Here is a 12,316-nt window from a genome sequence, read left to right as displayed (position 1 = left end):
AATTTCTTTTGGAAAATACCTATATGTCCAACACACCCACTCCAATGCTAAAGCTTTATCTCCTCACATAACCTTGAAGTTGTTGCTATTCTCATGGTCACTCTTTGAACAACCATAGTTTAAAGTAAAAACTGTAGGGGGCGACACAGTGGCACAGCAATAGAGTTGCCATAGCATTGGAGTGGGTGAGTTAGACCTATAGGCATTTTCCAGAAGAGATTTGGTTCCTTGCAACTTTAGAGACCCAGATTTGATCCTAACTATAGGTGCTGTCTGTATGGAGTTTGCATGTTCCGCTGTGACTGTGTGGAATTTCTCCGGGTGCTCCGGTTTCCTCTCACATTCCAAAGACGTGCAGGTTTGTAGGTTAATTGGCTTCTGTAAAATTGTCCCTAGTGTAAATAGGATAGAACAAGTGTACAAGGTGATTGTTGGTTGGCGCGGACTCGGTGGGCCAAAGGGCCTGTTCCCAAGCTGTATCTCTAAAGAACAAACTTCCCATATAATTAGCTTCATGTGGGTTCATAACTGTGGGACTAAGGCTACAGACTGCACCCAGTAGAGAAGCTTCGTTGGTCCAATGTACCCTGGGTTCACGGACTGTGATCAACACCACTACCACTTAGTTGTGCCCTTGGAGATGAAGGGTCTGGAGGGCAGAGACATACCAGTTCCTCCACTGTCTTGAGTGGTTTCTGGTCAAGATTTAGTTTCCGGGCTGTCCTCTGGAGGTACACCGACACCAGTTTCATCAGGAGGCGCTTGATCACCACTTCCTCAGTGAAGGATATCAACGTGGCTTCCCAGAAGTCGACCAGCACCTGTGGAGTCTCTGCCTCGTCAACTTTGTTGCCTCTACCACAGAGACCCTGCCAACAACAAAAAGACAATCACTCAGTGGTTACCCTGACCACTCCCACCATCAGCTTCTTACCACACTCTGAACTCCAGCTTGCAAACACTTCAAAAGTGGAGGAAGGAACTGCAGATACTGGTTTACACCGTAGACAGACACAAAATGCTGGAGTGACACGTGGGACAGGCAGCATCTCTGGAGAGAAGGAATGGGTGGCGTTTCGGGTCGAGACCCTTCTTCAGACTGAAGTGGAATTTCAAAAGGGGAAACAGGCGAGGACAGGAAAAGACCATGCAACAATTCAGAAAGGCAAACCCAGAGGATCATTCCGTCTATATTTCTCTTTTCTTTTTCCCTGACTCTCAGTCAGAAGAAGGGTCTCGAACTGAAACGTCACCTGTTCTTTTTCTCCAGGGATGCTGCCTGATCCGCTGACTTCCTCCAGCACTTTGTGCTCTGACGTGTTCAGGCTGGTAAAAGCCACGTTATCAGCAAGAGGACATATTTCACACAAAGGGATTCGAGTTAGTTTAGTTTAGGTTTAGAGATGCAGCATGGAAACTGGCCTTTTGGCCCACCAAATCCATGCCAACCATCAAGCACCTGTTCACACTAGTTCTATGTTATCCCACCTTCACAACCACTCCCTCTACACATTAGGGGCAATTTACAGAGGGCCAATTAAACTACAAACTCACAGGTCTTTGGGATGTGGGAAGAAACTGGAGCACCCAGAGGAAACCCACGCAGTCACAGGGGGAGTATGGAAACTCCACACACACAGCACCCGAGGTCAGGATCAAACCCGGGTCTCTGATGCTGTGAGGCAGTGGCTCTACCAGCTGTGCCACCGTGCACTGAATTAGATGTTTATTTTTACCCAAGGTTTGCAGCTGACTGTGTAAATGTGAGATGTTTGGTTGCAATCTGCCCGTCTGTTTTTACCTATTCAAAATTAATTCCAACAAATTGAACAAGGAAGAGCCAAAGTAAAACCAGGGATAGGAGAGAGAAGTTGGATTCACTGGAGAGGACTAGCACAGAAAATTGGCCAAATGGCCTCCGATACAATACCTCTGACCTTATTCAGCATCAAAGATACTAGAGGAGCAAGATGAACCACTCGGTTGAAATCGCCTATACCTGAGGTGTAGTACGCAAAGGAGCGTAACGTCCGCCATTTTGGTAAGCAAAACCCGCCGTTCACTATGCCTCTCGCAGTGTAATCAGTGTTTTGGGAAACAGTATGTGTGCATGATACCATAAAAATGCAGAATATAACACATCTAACAATTCACGGATTTTTGTTATTTTTCTTTTTAATGTTTCTGCAAGTTTCTGCCTACTAAAATGGCACCATGACAAACTACGGTTTTTAGGGTCGAGTGGTCTATCTTGCTCTGCTCTGTTATCTTTGTTCAGCATCAAGCCCTTTTCCAGCAAAGATATTAACAAATAAAGAACATTAGCTCCTCCGGGTGGTGACATTTATATTTACTCAATTTCTCTAAAAACATCTCTACAAAACAGTGTAAAAGCCAACACTTTTCACACTGGGAAATTGGAACTAGCACAACTTCCAAACACTCTATTCACCACTAATTCTTCTAAACTGTTGCCATTATTCATGAAGTGCAACAGGACACAGAGTGCTGGAGTAACTTAGCGGGTCAGGCAGCATCTCAATGGTATGTTTATTTGTGAAATTCATTTTTGTATTCAGTTCAGTACAAGTATCACTATACATCAGCACATAGGTACATCTTAGATAAGCATCTCAGGTGCAGTTAAAGTGTAGAGTAATCGTATACAGAGACAGTAAACAGAGTCAGACACAAAATGCTGGAGTAACTCAGCGGGACAGGCAGCATCCCTAGAGAGAAGGAATGGGTGACGTTTCGGGTCGAGACCTGAAACGCCACCCATTCATTCTCTCCAGAGATACTGCCTGTTCCGCTGAGTTACTCCAGCAGTTTCTGTCTATCTTCAGTGTAAACCGGCATCTGCAGTTCATTCCTACACAGTAAACAGATTCGCCAGTTCGTGGCGCCATTTTCAGGTCCCAGTTTGTAAGTGCAGGGTTCTTGACCTGACCGTGAAGGCCTGTTGGCATGGCAACTTTGCGAAGTCGGCCTGGCAAAGCGTAGCCGTGGTGTCCTCCACCAGAGAACATGGATAGGTGACGTTTTGTTGAAAAGGTACAAAGAACAAATTAATATATACAGTGAAACTAGTAGGATGACAGTGAAACTAGTAGGATGACGGTGAAACTAGTAGGATGACAGTGAAACTAGTAGGATGACTAGGGTGGGGGAGCGATGGAGAGAGAGGGTCATCAGTGCTGGCTCTGATGTGTTCTGAACCTTTTCATACCTCTAGTTACTCTCTCCCCTGACTCTCAGTCTGAATAAGCTCTCGGCCGGAAATGCCACCTATTCCTTTTCTCCAGAGATACTGCCTGACCTGGTGAGTTACTCCGGCTTTTTGTGTCTATCTTAGTTGGTTATTTGCCTGTTTCAATGATCCAGATTCTTTGCAGCTGATGAATAGATGACGCCACAGTAATTCCGGCAGACATAAAGAAAACTGCTCAAAAATACCTTAAAGAACAAGTCAGCCTCCTCAAGGGTGGTTTTGTCACTCTTCAGTAGAGCTACGAACGCAACCACCAAGAGGCCCGGCTGCGTTCTCTCCAGCTTGTGCGACAGGTCCGTTGCCACGACTCCATGATGTCGCACGAGATTGGGTTCTTCCACAAATCCACTAACCAATCTCATCTACCAAAAGCAAGCAGGAAGTTAATGAAACTGCCAGAAACCCAGGGCTTCTCGTTTAGGTTTATTACTGTCATGTGTACCGAAGTACAGTGAAATGTTTTTTTGTTGCATGTTATCCAGCCAACAAAAAGACTATACATGATTACAATCCAGCCGTCCACAATGTACAGTTACAGGATAATGGGAATAACGTTTAGTCATAGGTAAGGCTTTCCTTTGCATGCTATCCTATCAAGATGAGACTACATAGATACAATTAAGCCAAACTCGAGTACAACACAAAGATAGACACAAAATGCTGGAGTAACCCAGCGGGTCAGGCTGCACCTCTGGAGAAAAGGAATAGGTGAATGTTCTGGTCGAGACCAGAAACAAAACAGGGCCGGCAATAGATGACCTCAGGAAGGGTGGAGATGACTTCAGGAACGGTCTATTGTGGGTGGGGAAGATGTGCTAACAACAGAGATCCAAGGATGCGAACAGTAGAACTAGTAGAACAACTAGGGTGGGGGGGAGAGAGGGGGGAATGGAACGTGGGAATTACTTGAAATTGGAGAAATCAACATTCATACCACTGAGTTGTAAGCTGCCCAAGTGAAATATATGTTGCTGTTCCTCCAAATGCGTTTGGCCTCACTCTGACAGTGGAGGAGGCCCAGGACAGAAAGGTCAGTATGGGAATGTGAATGGTCGGCAATCGGGATATCGTCAAGGCTAAGGCGGACTGAGCTAAGTGTTCAGAAATGGAAGTGGAGAGAATAGAGGGATATGGATCATGTACAGACAGATGTGATCAGTATAAATTATACTGATCAGATGTGATCAGTATAAATTGGCATCATGTTGGGCACAAACATTGTGGGCCGAAGGGCCCGTTCCTGTGCTGTACTGTTCTATGTACAATAGGTAGAATTATGGTGGAGATACAAAGTGCAGAATATAGTTCTCAGCATTGTAGCTGCACCAGTTCCAGAGACAAAGTCCAATGTCCACAATGGGGTAGAGGTGAATCAGACAGTACCCCAACTTATGGAATGACTGTTCAGAAGCCTGATAACTGAGGGGAAGATGCTGTTCCTTAGTCTGACGATGTGCGCTTTCACATTTCTAATCCTTCAGCTCAACGGGACTGGGGAAAAGGAATGACTGGGGTGGTACAGGTTTTTGATTATGTTGGCTGCTTTTCTGAGGCAGCATGAAGTGTAGATGGAGTCTATGGTCGGGGGCTTGTCTGTGTGATATTTCAATTCACAACTTCCCATTTTCAAACTTAACACCTGACTCTAAAGGGAGGCACAGTGGCCCCGTGGTTGAGTTGCTGCCTTACATCGCCAGACACACAGGTTCGATCCTGATTACAGGTGCTGTCTGTACTGAGCTTGCACGTTCACTCTGTGATCATGGGGATTTTCTCCGGGTGCTGTCGTTTCCTCGCACGTTCCGAGGACATGCACATTTGTGGGTTAATTGGCTTCTGTAAACTGTGCCTAGTGTGTAGGAAAGGACAAGTGCACGGGTGTAGTGGTGGATGCAGACCTGGTGGGCCGACGGGCCTGTTTCCACGCTGTATGTCTAAACTAAAACTAAAACGCAAATAGTAAAGACAGGAGCAGCATCCTTGGAGAACACGGATAAGCGATGTTTCGAGTTGGGATCCTTCTTCAGACATTTATTCCGCACTCGAATGGATCAGTTTAGTTTAGAGATCCACCGGCCGACCAGCGATCCCCGTACACTAACATTATCCTACACACTAGGGTAAATTTACAATTTTTACTGTAGCCAATTAACCTGCAAACCTGTACGTCATGGAATGTGGGAGGAAACCAGAGCCTCCGGGGAAAATCCACGTGGTCAAGGTGAAAACGTACAAACTCCGCACAGACAGCACCCGTAGTCAGGATCGATCCCGAGTCTCTGGCGCTGTGAGGCAGCAACTCTACCACTGCACCTTCTGCCCCCAGCTATTACTGATTGTGTCAGAGCTTCTTGTGAGCAAGACTAGTCCATTAATACAATGACAAACTCATGACTGCAAAGTGTTTGGGACACTCTGAAAGGCAAGATTTACTCGAGAAAGAATTTCAAAGTGGGCAGCGAAGACTCTGCCTTGGACTTTACCTCTGGGTATCGCTTCATGGCCGTCTGGTATTTGTGCTGGTCTTCAATTCTTAGCGCCACCGATGCTTTGGTAAGTGACACCAGGGGAGACTGCCTGATGGAGTCCAGCCTCTCCAGATGGTCCCAGGCTGTTCTCAGGCACACGTTTCTCATGCAGGGGCTGCACAGGGCATGAGGAATTTGGGTTGGTTCCGTCAGCTTGAATACTTGCAAAACCTGGTTTGCCATTTCCTACAGAATTAAAAATAATGTCACTGCTCCACCAAATGCAAGCAACAAACACCACTTCACATAGTTACAAAACTGAGATCCTGCTTTTTGCAAAAAAGATTTTTTTCACTCTTATTAAACAAAACAAGTGGTTAATCTGTGAAGAATGGCCGATTATTATAATTAATTATTAGAATGCCAAATTGTTATAAGTAATTATTAGAATGGCTAATTATAAAGTACCTGTGCTTTAATAAAAGAGTAGGCCTGAATAGAGTGGATGAGGAGAGGATGTTTCCAGTAGTGGGAGAGTCCAGAACCAGAGGGCACATCCTCAGATTAAAAGGACATACCTTCAAAAAGGAGATGAGGAAGGGTTTATTTAGCAAGAGGGTGTTGATTCTGTGGAATTAACTGCCACAGATGGCTGAGGATGCCGGCATTGGGCATTTTTAAGGCAGAGATTGACAGATACTTGATTAGTAAGAGTGTCAGGGGTTATGGGGAGAAGGCAAGAGACTGGAGTTGAGAGGGAAAGGTGGATCAGCCATGATTGAATGGCGTAGTAGCCTCGATGGGCTGAATGGCCAACTTCTGCTCCTCTGACTTATGATCGAACTTATGAAAATGTCTCAAAGAAGAATAATGAACAAAATCTGACATCAGGCCGCACTGAAATTACCCAAATTTCAGGTAAATAAACTTCTAAAAGTCTAAATAAATGTCTAAAAGTTGAAAAGCGGCAGAGAGTTATGGGGAGGGTTAAGGATTGAGGTTGACGTAGTTGAGAGTATGGGCAGATGAAGGAGGACACAGGTTTTGGGGTGGCACAGTGGCGCAGCGGTAGAATTGCTGCCTTACAATACCAGAGACCCGGGTTCGATCTGACTACTTGTGCTGTCTGTAAGGCGTTTGTACGTTCTCCCTGTGACCGCGTGGGTTTTGGTTGGATGCTCCGGTTTCCTCCCACGCACCAAAGATGTGCAGGTTTGTAAGTTAATTTGGCTCCGGTAAAAATTGTAACTTGTCCCGACTGCGTAGGATAGTTAGTGTGCGGGAATGCTGGTTGGCGTGAAGTCGGTGGGCCGATGGACTTGTTTCTGCATTGTATCTCTAAACTATATTAAACAAGTGCCTATCTCACTGGATGGGTAAAATAACGTTGTCTGATATGTTTAGGTAGGTTTGTAGATTTGGCAATCTACAAAGCTCAGTGTAGCTTCATAGTCTGAATTGTTCCCTTTACGTGGCAGATTGATGGGTAGACACATCCTGGACCAGCTGAGACCGTGACATCTGGGCGACGTTAGGCAGTGCCTCATGGAATATTCTGAATTACGTCAGATTGAAAAAAAGGCTAAAATTAAAACTACTTACTGCACTAAGTGGATCTTCAATCTCTTCATAGACTAAGTGCTTCAAGAAGTACATAAATCCTTTTCCAAATTTCTGAGGTTCATTTTCCCATAAAGGTATTCGGCTGATGAGGTCACTGAGCGATTTGCCTGACATCTTATAGTAGGGGAGAGTGAAGTGAAAATCGTCCACCTCAAACCTAGTGTCAAAATATGTCCACCCATCAGTTAAAACAGCATTCAAATTATAAACTTGTCGTCAAGGAGATTCATAGAGTCATACAACACGGAAACTAACCCTTCAACACTACTGTCCATGCCAACCAAGATGTCCCATCTAAGCTTCTTCCCATTTGCCTGCATTGGACCATGTCCCTCGAAACCTCAGATGTACACAAAATACTGGAGTAACTCAGCGGTACAGGCAGCATCTCTGGAGAGAAGGAATGGGTGACGTTTCGGGTCGAGACCCCTACTTTCCCTCTAAACCTTTCCTATCCATGTACCTGTCTAAGTGTCGGTTAAATACTGCCAATAGTACCTGGCTCCACTGTCTCCTCTGGCAGCTCATTCCATGTAGCCATCACCATCTTATTGAAAAAGTTGCCCCATGGGTTCCTATTAAATCTTTCCCCTCCTACCTTAAACCTGTGTCCTCTGGTTATCGATTCACCTACCCTGGGTAAAGGACTCTGTGCATTCACCCTACCTATTCCCCATATGATTTTATACACCTCTATAAAATCACCTCTCAATCTCCTGCACTCCAAGGAATACAGTCCTAGCCTGCCCAACCTCTCCCTATAGCTCAGGCCCTCTAGTCCTGGCAACATCCTTACAAGCTCACCTCCTTAGTGCTAAGGAGGTGCTAACTATAGTGCTAACCATAGTGCTAACTAGCAGTTCATGGAATATTGATGACGCTTTGTTAAAGAATATGTGCATGTTTAAGATTCAAGTTGCACAGTCTTAAGTAAGAGCATAAGATGAGAACCTGTGAGAACCGACATGCCCCAACTGCACTAGTCCCACCTGCCAGCGTTTGGCCATTAAATCTTTCCCCCCTCACCTTAAACCTATATCTTCTGGTTCTTGATTCCCCTACTTTAGGCAAAAGACTCTGTGAATTTACCTGAACTATTCCTCCCATGATTTTGTACACCTGTATAAGATCACCCCACGTCCTCCTGCGCTGCAAGAAATAGTCCTAGCCTGCCGTACCTCTCCCTACAGTTTAGGCCCTCGAGTCCAGGCAACATCATGCTAAATCTTATCTGCACCCTTTCCAGCTTGACAACATATCGAGTCCAGTGAGGGAGCTGTTGTGACCTCCTGTGGTGAGGGTCAAGGTGACCTTTGCACCCTGTTCACAGGAAAGGTCAGGACTGAGAACTGCTCCCTACAACTCAGGCCCTCAGGTCCTGGCAACATCTTCGAAAACCTTCTCCGCACCCTTTTCAGCTTGACATCTTTCGTACAACATAGTGACCAGAACTCATTTCAGGGTAAATGGGGATACTCCATAGAAGTGAGAGCACATACTGACTGAAGCAGTCACCCAGTTGCAAGCAGTTCTCCCTGAATGCCGATAGTAATTCCTTGCTGTCGCTCTGGCCCAGGTCAGGATCCAAAAGAGCAGCCTTTAGAATGAGGTGCGCCTCACTCAGCAAGTGGACGTAACTCTGCGGACTGCAGGTCTTGTACTTCAGGCTGTACTCCACCTGTAGCAGGGTTCAAATCGAAAAGGTCAGAACAGAGCCCACTTAGTAGCTCAATACCAGCTGCAAAAGTCAGCTACTAACCATCTCTCTGCACAGCTGTACTGTTGGAATCACTTGCAGGCAGTATAAATTCCACCCGGAATTTGCAGGAGCTGGAAGTGCATTATTAACAGTTCTTGGCTTTTGAGGTCTGCAAAAATAATAAAATTCCATTCAGCTCCAACTTGATGCTTTAGACTTATGAAATAGAGCGTGGAAATAGGCCCTTCAGCCCATCGAGGCCACGCCGACCAGCGATCAACTCATACACTAGCACTATCCTACACACCAGGGCCAATTTACAATTTATTTTACAGAAGCCAATTAACCTAGAAACCCAGAGAAAACCCACGCGGTCATGGGGAAGACGTACAAACTCCGTACCCATAGCCAGGATCGAATTCGGGTCTCTTGCGCTGTAAGGCAGCAACTCTACCGCTGCACCACTGTGCCGCCCGTTCTTGAACCAGATGGAAGTTATAAAAATGATGGTTCAGTGGCTTCATCAGATTAACTAGATTTAAATTCACAATTATCATGGTGGGATTGGAACTCATATCTCAAGATCACTAATCCAGGACTCTGGCTTACACCCATTCCTCTCCTTCCCCCTACCCTCCCACCTATTTGGAAAGGTACATGGACAGGAAATGTACCAAACAGGGATATGGGCCAAACGCAGGCAGGTGGGACAAGCAGAGATGGGGCAGCTTGGTTGGCGTGGCCAAGTTGGGCCGAAGGGCCTGTTACCATGCTTTATGCCTCTGACTCTAGATTCCTTCCTCCGGCTGTACAATTCACACCTCTTCTATCCTTATCTGGCGCCTTTTGTCTTTCCATCTCTGGCCTTTATCCAACCATTTCCCTGTCAACCACCCCCTCGCTTGTATCCACCTATCACCCACCAAGCTTTGTCTTGCCCCCATCTCCCTTCCAGCTTTCCCCCCCTCCCCCACCACAATCATTCTGAAGATGCAGCCCGACCCGAAATGTCACCTATCCATGTTCTCCAGAGATGCCGCGTGACTCACTGAGTTACTCCAGCAGCTTGTGTATTTTTTTAAACCAGCACCTGCTGTTCCTTGTATCTCTGGATTATGAGTCTTGTTATCTAAATTACTAGTCCTATAGTAATGACTTTGCTTGTAATTTGAGTGCTGTCCACCCCCACACCCTCAGCGTGTGTATTGCATAATGTTCAAATTGCCTTTTTACAAATAAATGATGGCTCAAAAATAGGTAAATGTTAAGGCGCGGTGTGTGTACCTGCAGAACATGGAGGGACAACTGGACCATCACAATCCAGGGATACCTTCAACTTTTAACACACATTCATTTTGGTGTCCAGGAATTTGGGCCTGATATTGACATGGACTCAACTGTGGTAAGTTCATAAGTCAAAGGAGCAGAAGTAGGCCATTCGGCCCATTGAGTCTGCTCCACCATTCAATCATGGCTGATCTATCTTTCCCTCTCAACCCCATTCTCCTGCCTTCTCCCCATAACCCTTGACACCCTTTCCAATCAAGTATCTGTCAATCTCCACCTTAAAAACCCCAATAACATGGCCTCCTCAGCTGTCTGTGGGAATGAATTCCACAGATTCACCATCCTCCGATTAAAGAAATTCCTCCTCATCTCCGTTCTAAAAGTATGCCCTTTTATTCTGTGCCTCTGGGAGAAGTTGGATAGACTCTCCCACTAATGGAAACATCCTCTCCACATCCATTCTATCCAGGCCTTTCACTATTTGGTAAGTTTCAATGAGGTCCCCCCTCTCATCCTTCCAAACTCCAGCTCAGTGCCATCAAACGCTCATCATATGTTAACCCAGTCATCCCCGGGATCATTCTCGTAAACCTCCTCTAGACCCTCTCCAACGCCAGCACATCGTTCCTCAGAGAGGGGCTCAAAACTGCTCATGATACTCCAAATGCAGACTGGTCATGACCTTATAAAGCTTCAGCATTACATCCGTTTTTAAGTTATCCTTAAACTTTCCTTGTTAAAAGGGAGGTAATAAAAATCTACATGGATCCAAACATGCATCCGATCATCAGCCAAAATATAGATCTGGTTTACACCGAAGACACACACAAAATGTCGGAGTACCTCTTATTGGGAATGGATGCGCCAGGCAATGCCGCCGCACCCAAGCCAGATGGATAATAGGAGCGACACAGTGGCGCAGTGGTAGAGTTGCTGCCTTACAGCGCCAGAGGCTGGGTTCGATCCTGATTACAGGTATTGTAAGAAAATAACTGCAGATGCTGGTACAAATCGAAGGTATTTATTCACAAAATGCTGAAGTAACTCAGCAGGTCAGGCAGCATCTCAGGAGAGAAGGAATGGGTGACGTTTCGGATCGAGACCCTTCTTCAGACTGATTACAGGTATTGTCTGTGTGGAGTTGTACATTCTCCCCGTTACTGCCCGAGTTTTCTCCCACACTCCTAGGGCATACAGGTTTGTAGGTTAATTGGCTTTGGTAAAATTAGAAATTGTCCCTCGGGGATTGCTGGTTGGTGCGGATTCGGTGGGCCGAAGTTCCTGTTCTCAGCAACTAAATTAGGCCGTGTCTCTCAACAACTAAATTAGGCCAAAACACTTTTACTTACAATCCTTTTTTGGATTCAGTAGGTCTGTCTGGAGCATTGACCTCGGCCTTGGCCAGCAATATCAAGTGGTTCCTGGAATGACATACAGCTCTCAGCCCGATGAAGAGTTGCATACGCAGAGCAGACACGGGCAGGAAGAAAGGTGGACAAGCCTAACCACGGAAAAGACCAAGAGGAAAAGTATATGAGACATTCCTAAGGAAAGACAAGACAATCATCGTGGAAGTATACATTGCTAACCAACACCAAGGCCCACCTCCCACCTCTGAAAAGTATCTTGATGGATGTTCCATTGGTAAAAACAAGTTCAACTGTTCCTCTCAAACTTTTATAGTCTAGTCTACGAAACAAAAACTTTTGCTTGAATTCCTAGGATTGATGTGCATGGCTGACACTCCCACGCAAAATATTGAGCCTTTGGTTATCATTCTGCTAGAAATAGCTGTATGTCAAAGTGCCTCTCAGGCACCATCTGACATTCTCAAGACCTTGGCTGATCCAATTGTTGCCAATCATTGCACTATCCAGTCCAATGCCCACAACTCTCGATTCCCCATAGTAAAACAGCTTTGAGAACACTTTGTGGTTCCATCTCTACAAACGTACTTTCGCTGGGATT

The 12,316-nt window shown here is 45.7% G+C and overlaps 1 protein-coding gene across 1 annotated transcript in view; it reads right to left on the bottom strand.

The window, feature by feature from the left end:
- hps3 (HPS3 biogenesis of lysosomal organelles complex 2 subunit 1) overlaps nucleotides 1-12,316 on the bottom strand; it is a 44,290-nt gene that overhangs the window by 13,325 nt on the left and 18,649 nt on the right. Inside the window, 7 exon segments of the mRNA XM_078410446.1 lie at nucleotides 669-869; nucleotides 3,457-3,633; nucleotides 5,755-5,985; nucleotides 7,342-7,519; nucleotides 8,862-9,040; nucleotides 9,122-9,230; nucleotides 11,698-11,849. Of these exon segments, the coding sequence (XP_078266572.1) occupies nucleotides 669-869; nucleotides 3,457-3,633; nucleotides 5,755-5,985; nucleotides 7,342-7,519; nucleotides 8,862-9,040; nucleotides 9,122-9,230; nucleotides 11,698-11,849 (1,227 nt within the window).

This window comes from Rhinoraja longicauda, chromosome 13 (assembly GCF_053455715.1).
Source record: "Rhinoraja longicauda isolate Sanriku21f chromosome 13, sRhiLon1.1, whole genome shotgun sequence".
Lineage (NCBI taxonomy): Eukaryota > Metazoa > Chordata > Chondrichthyes > Rajiformes > Arhynchobatidae > Rhinoraja > Rhinoraja longicauda.
Note: the sequence above shows the minus strand (reverse complement) of the source record. Positions and strands in the feature narration are given on the sequence as shown.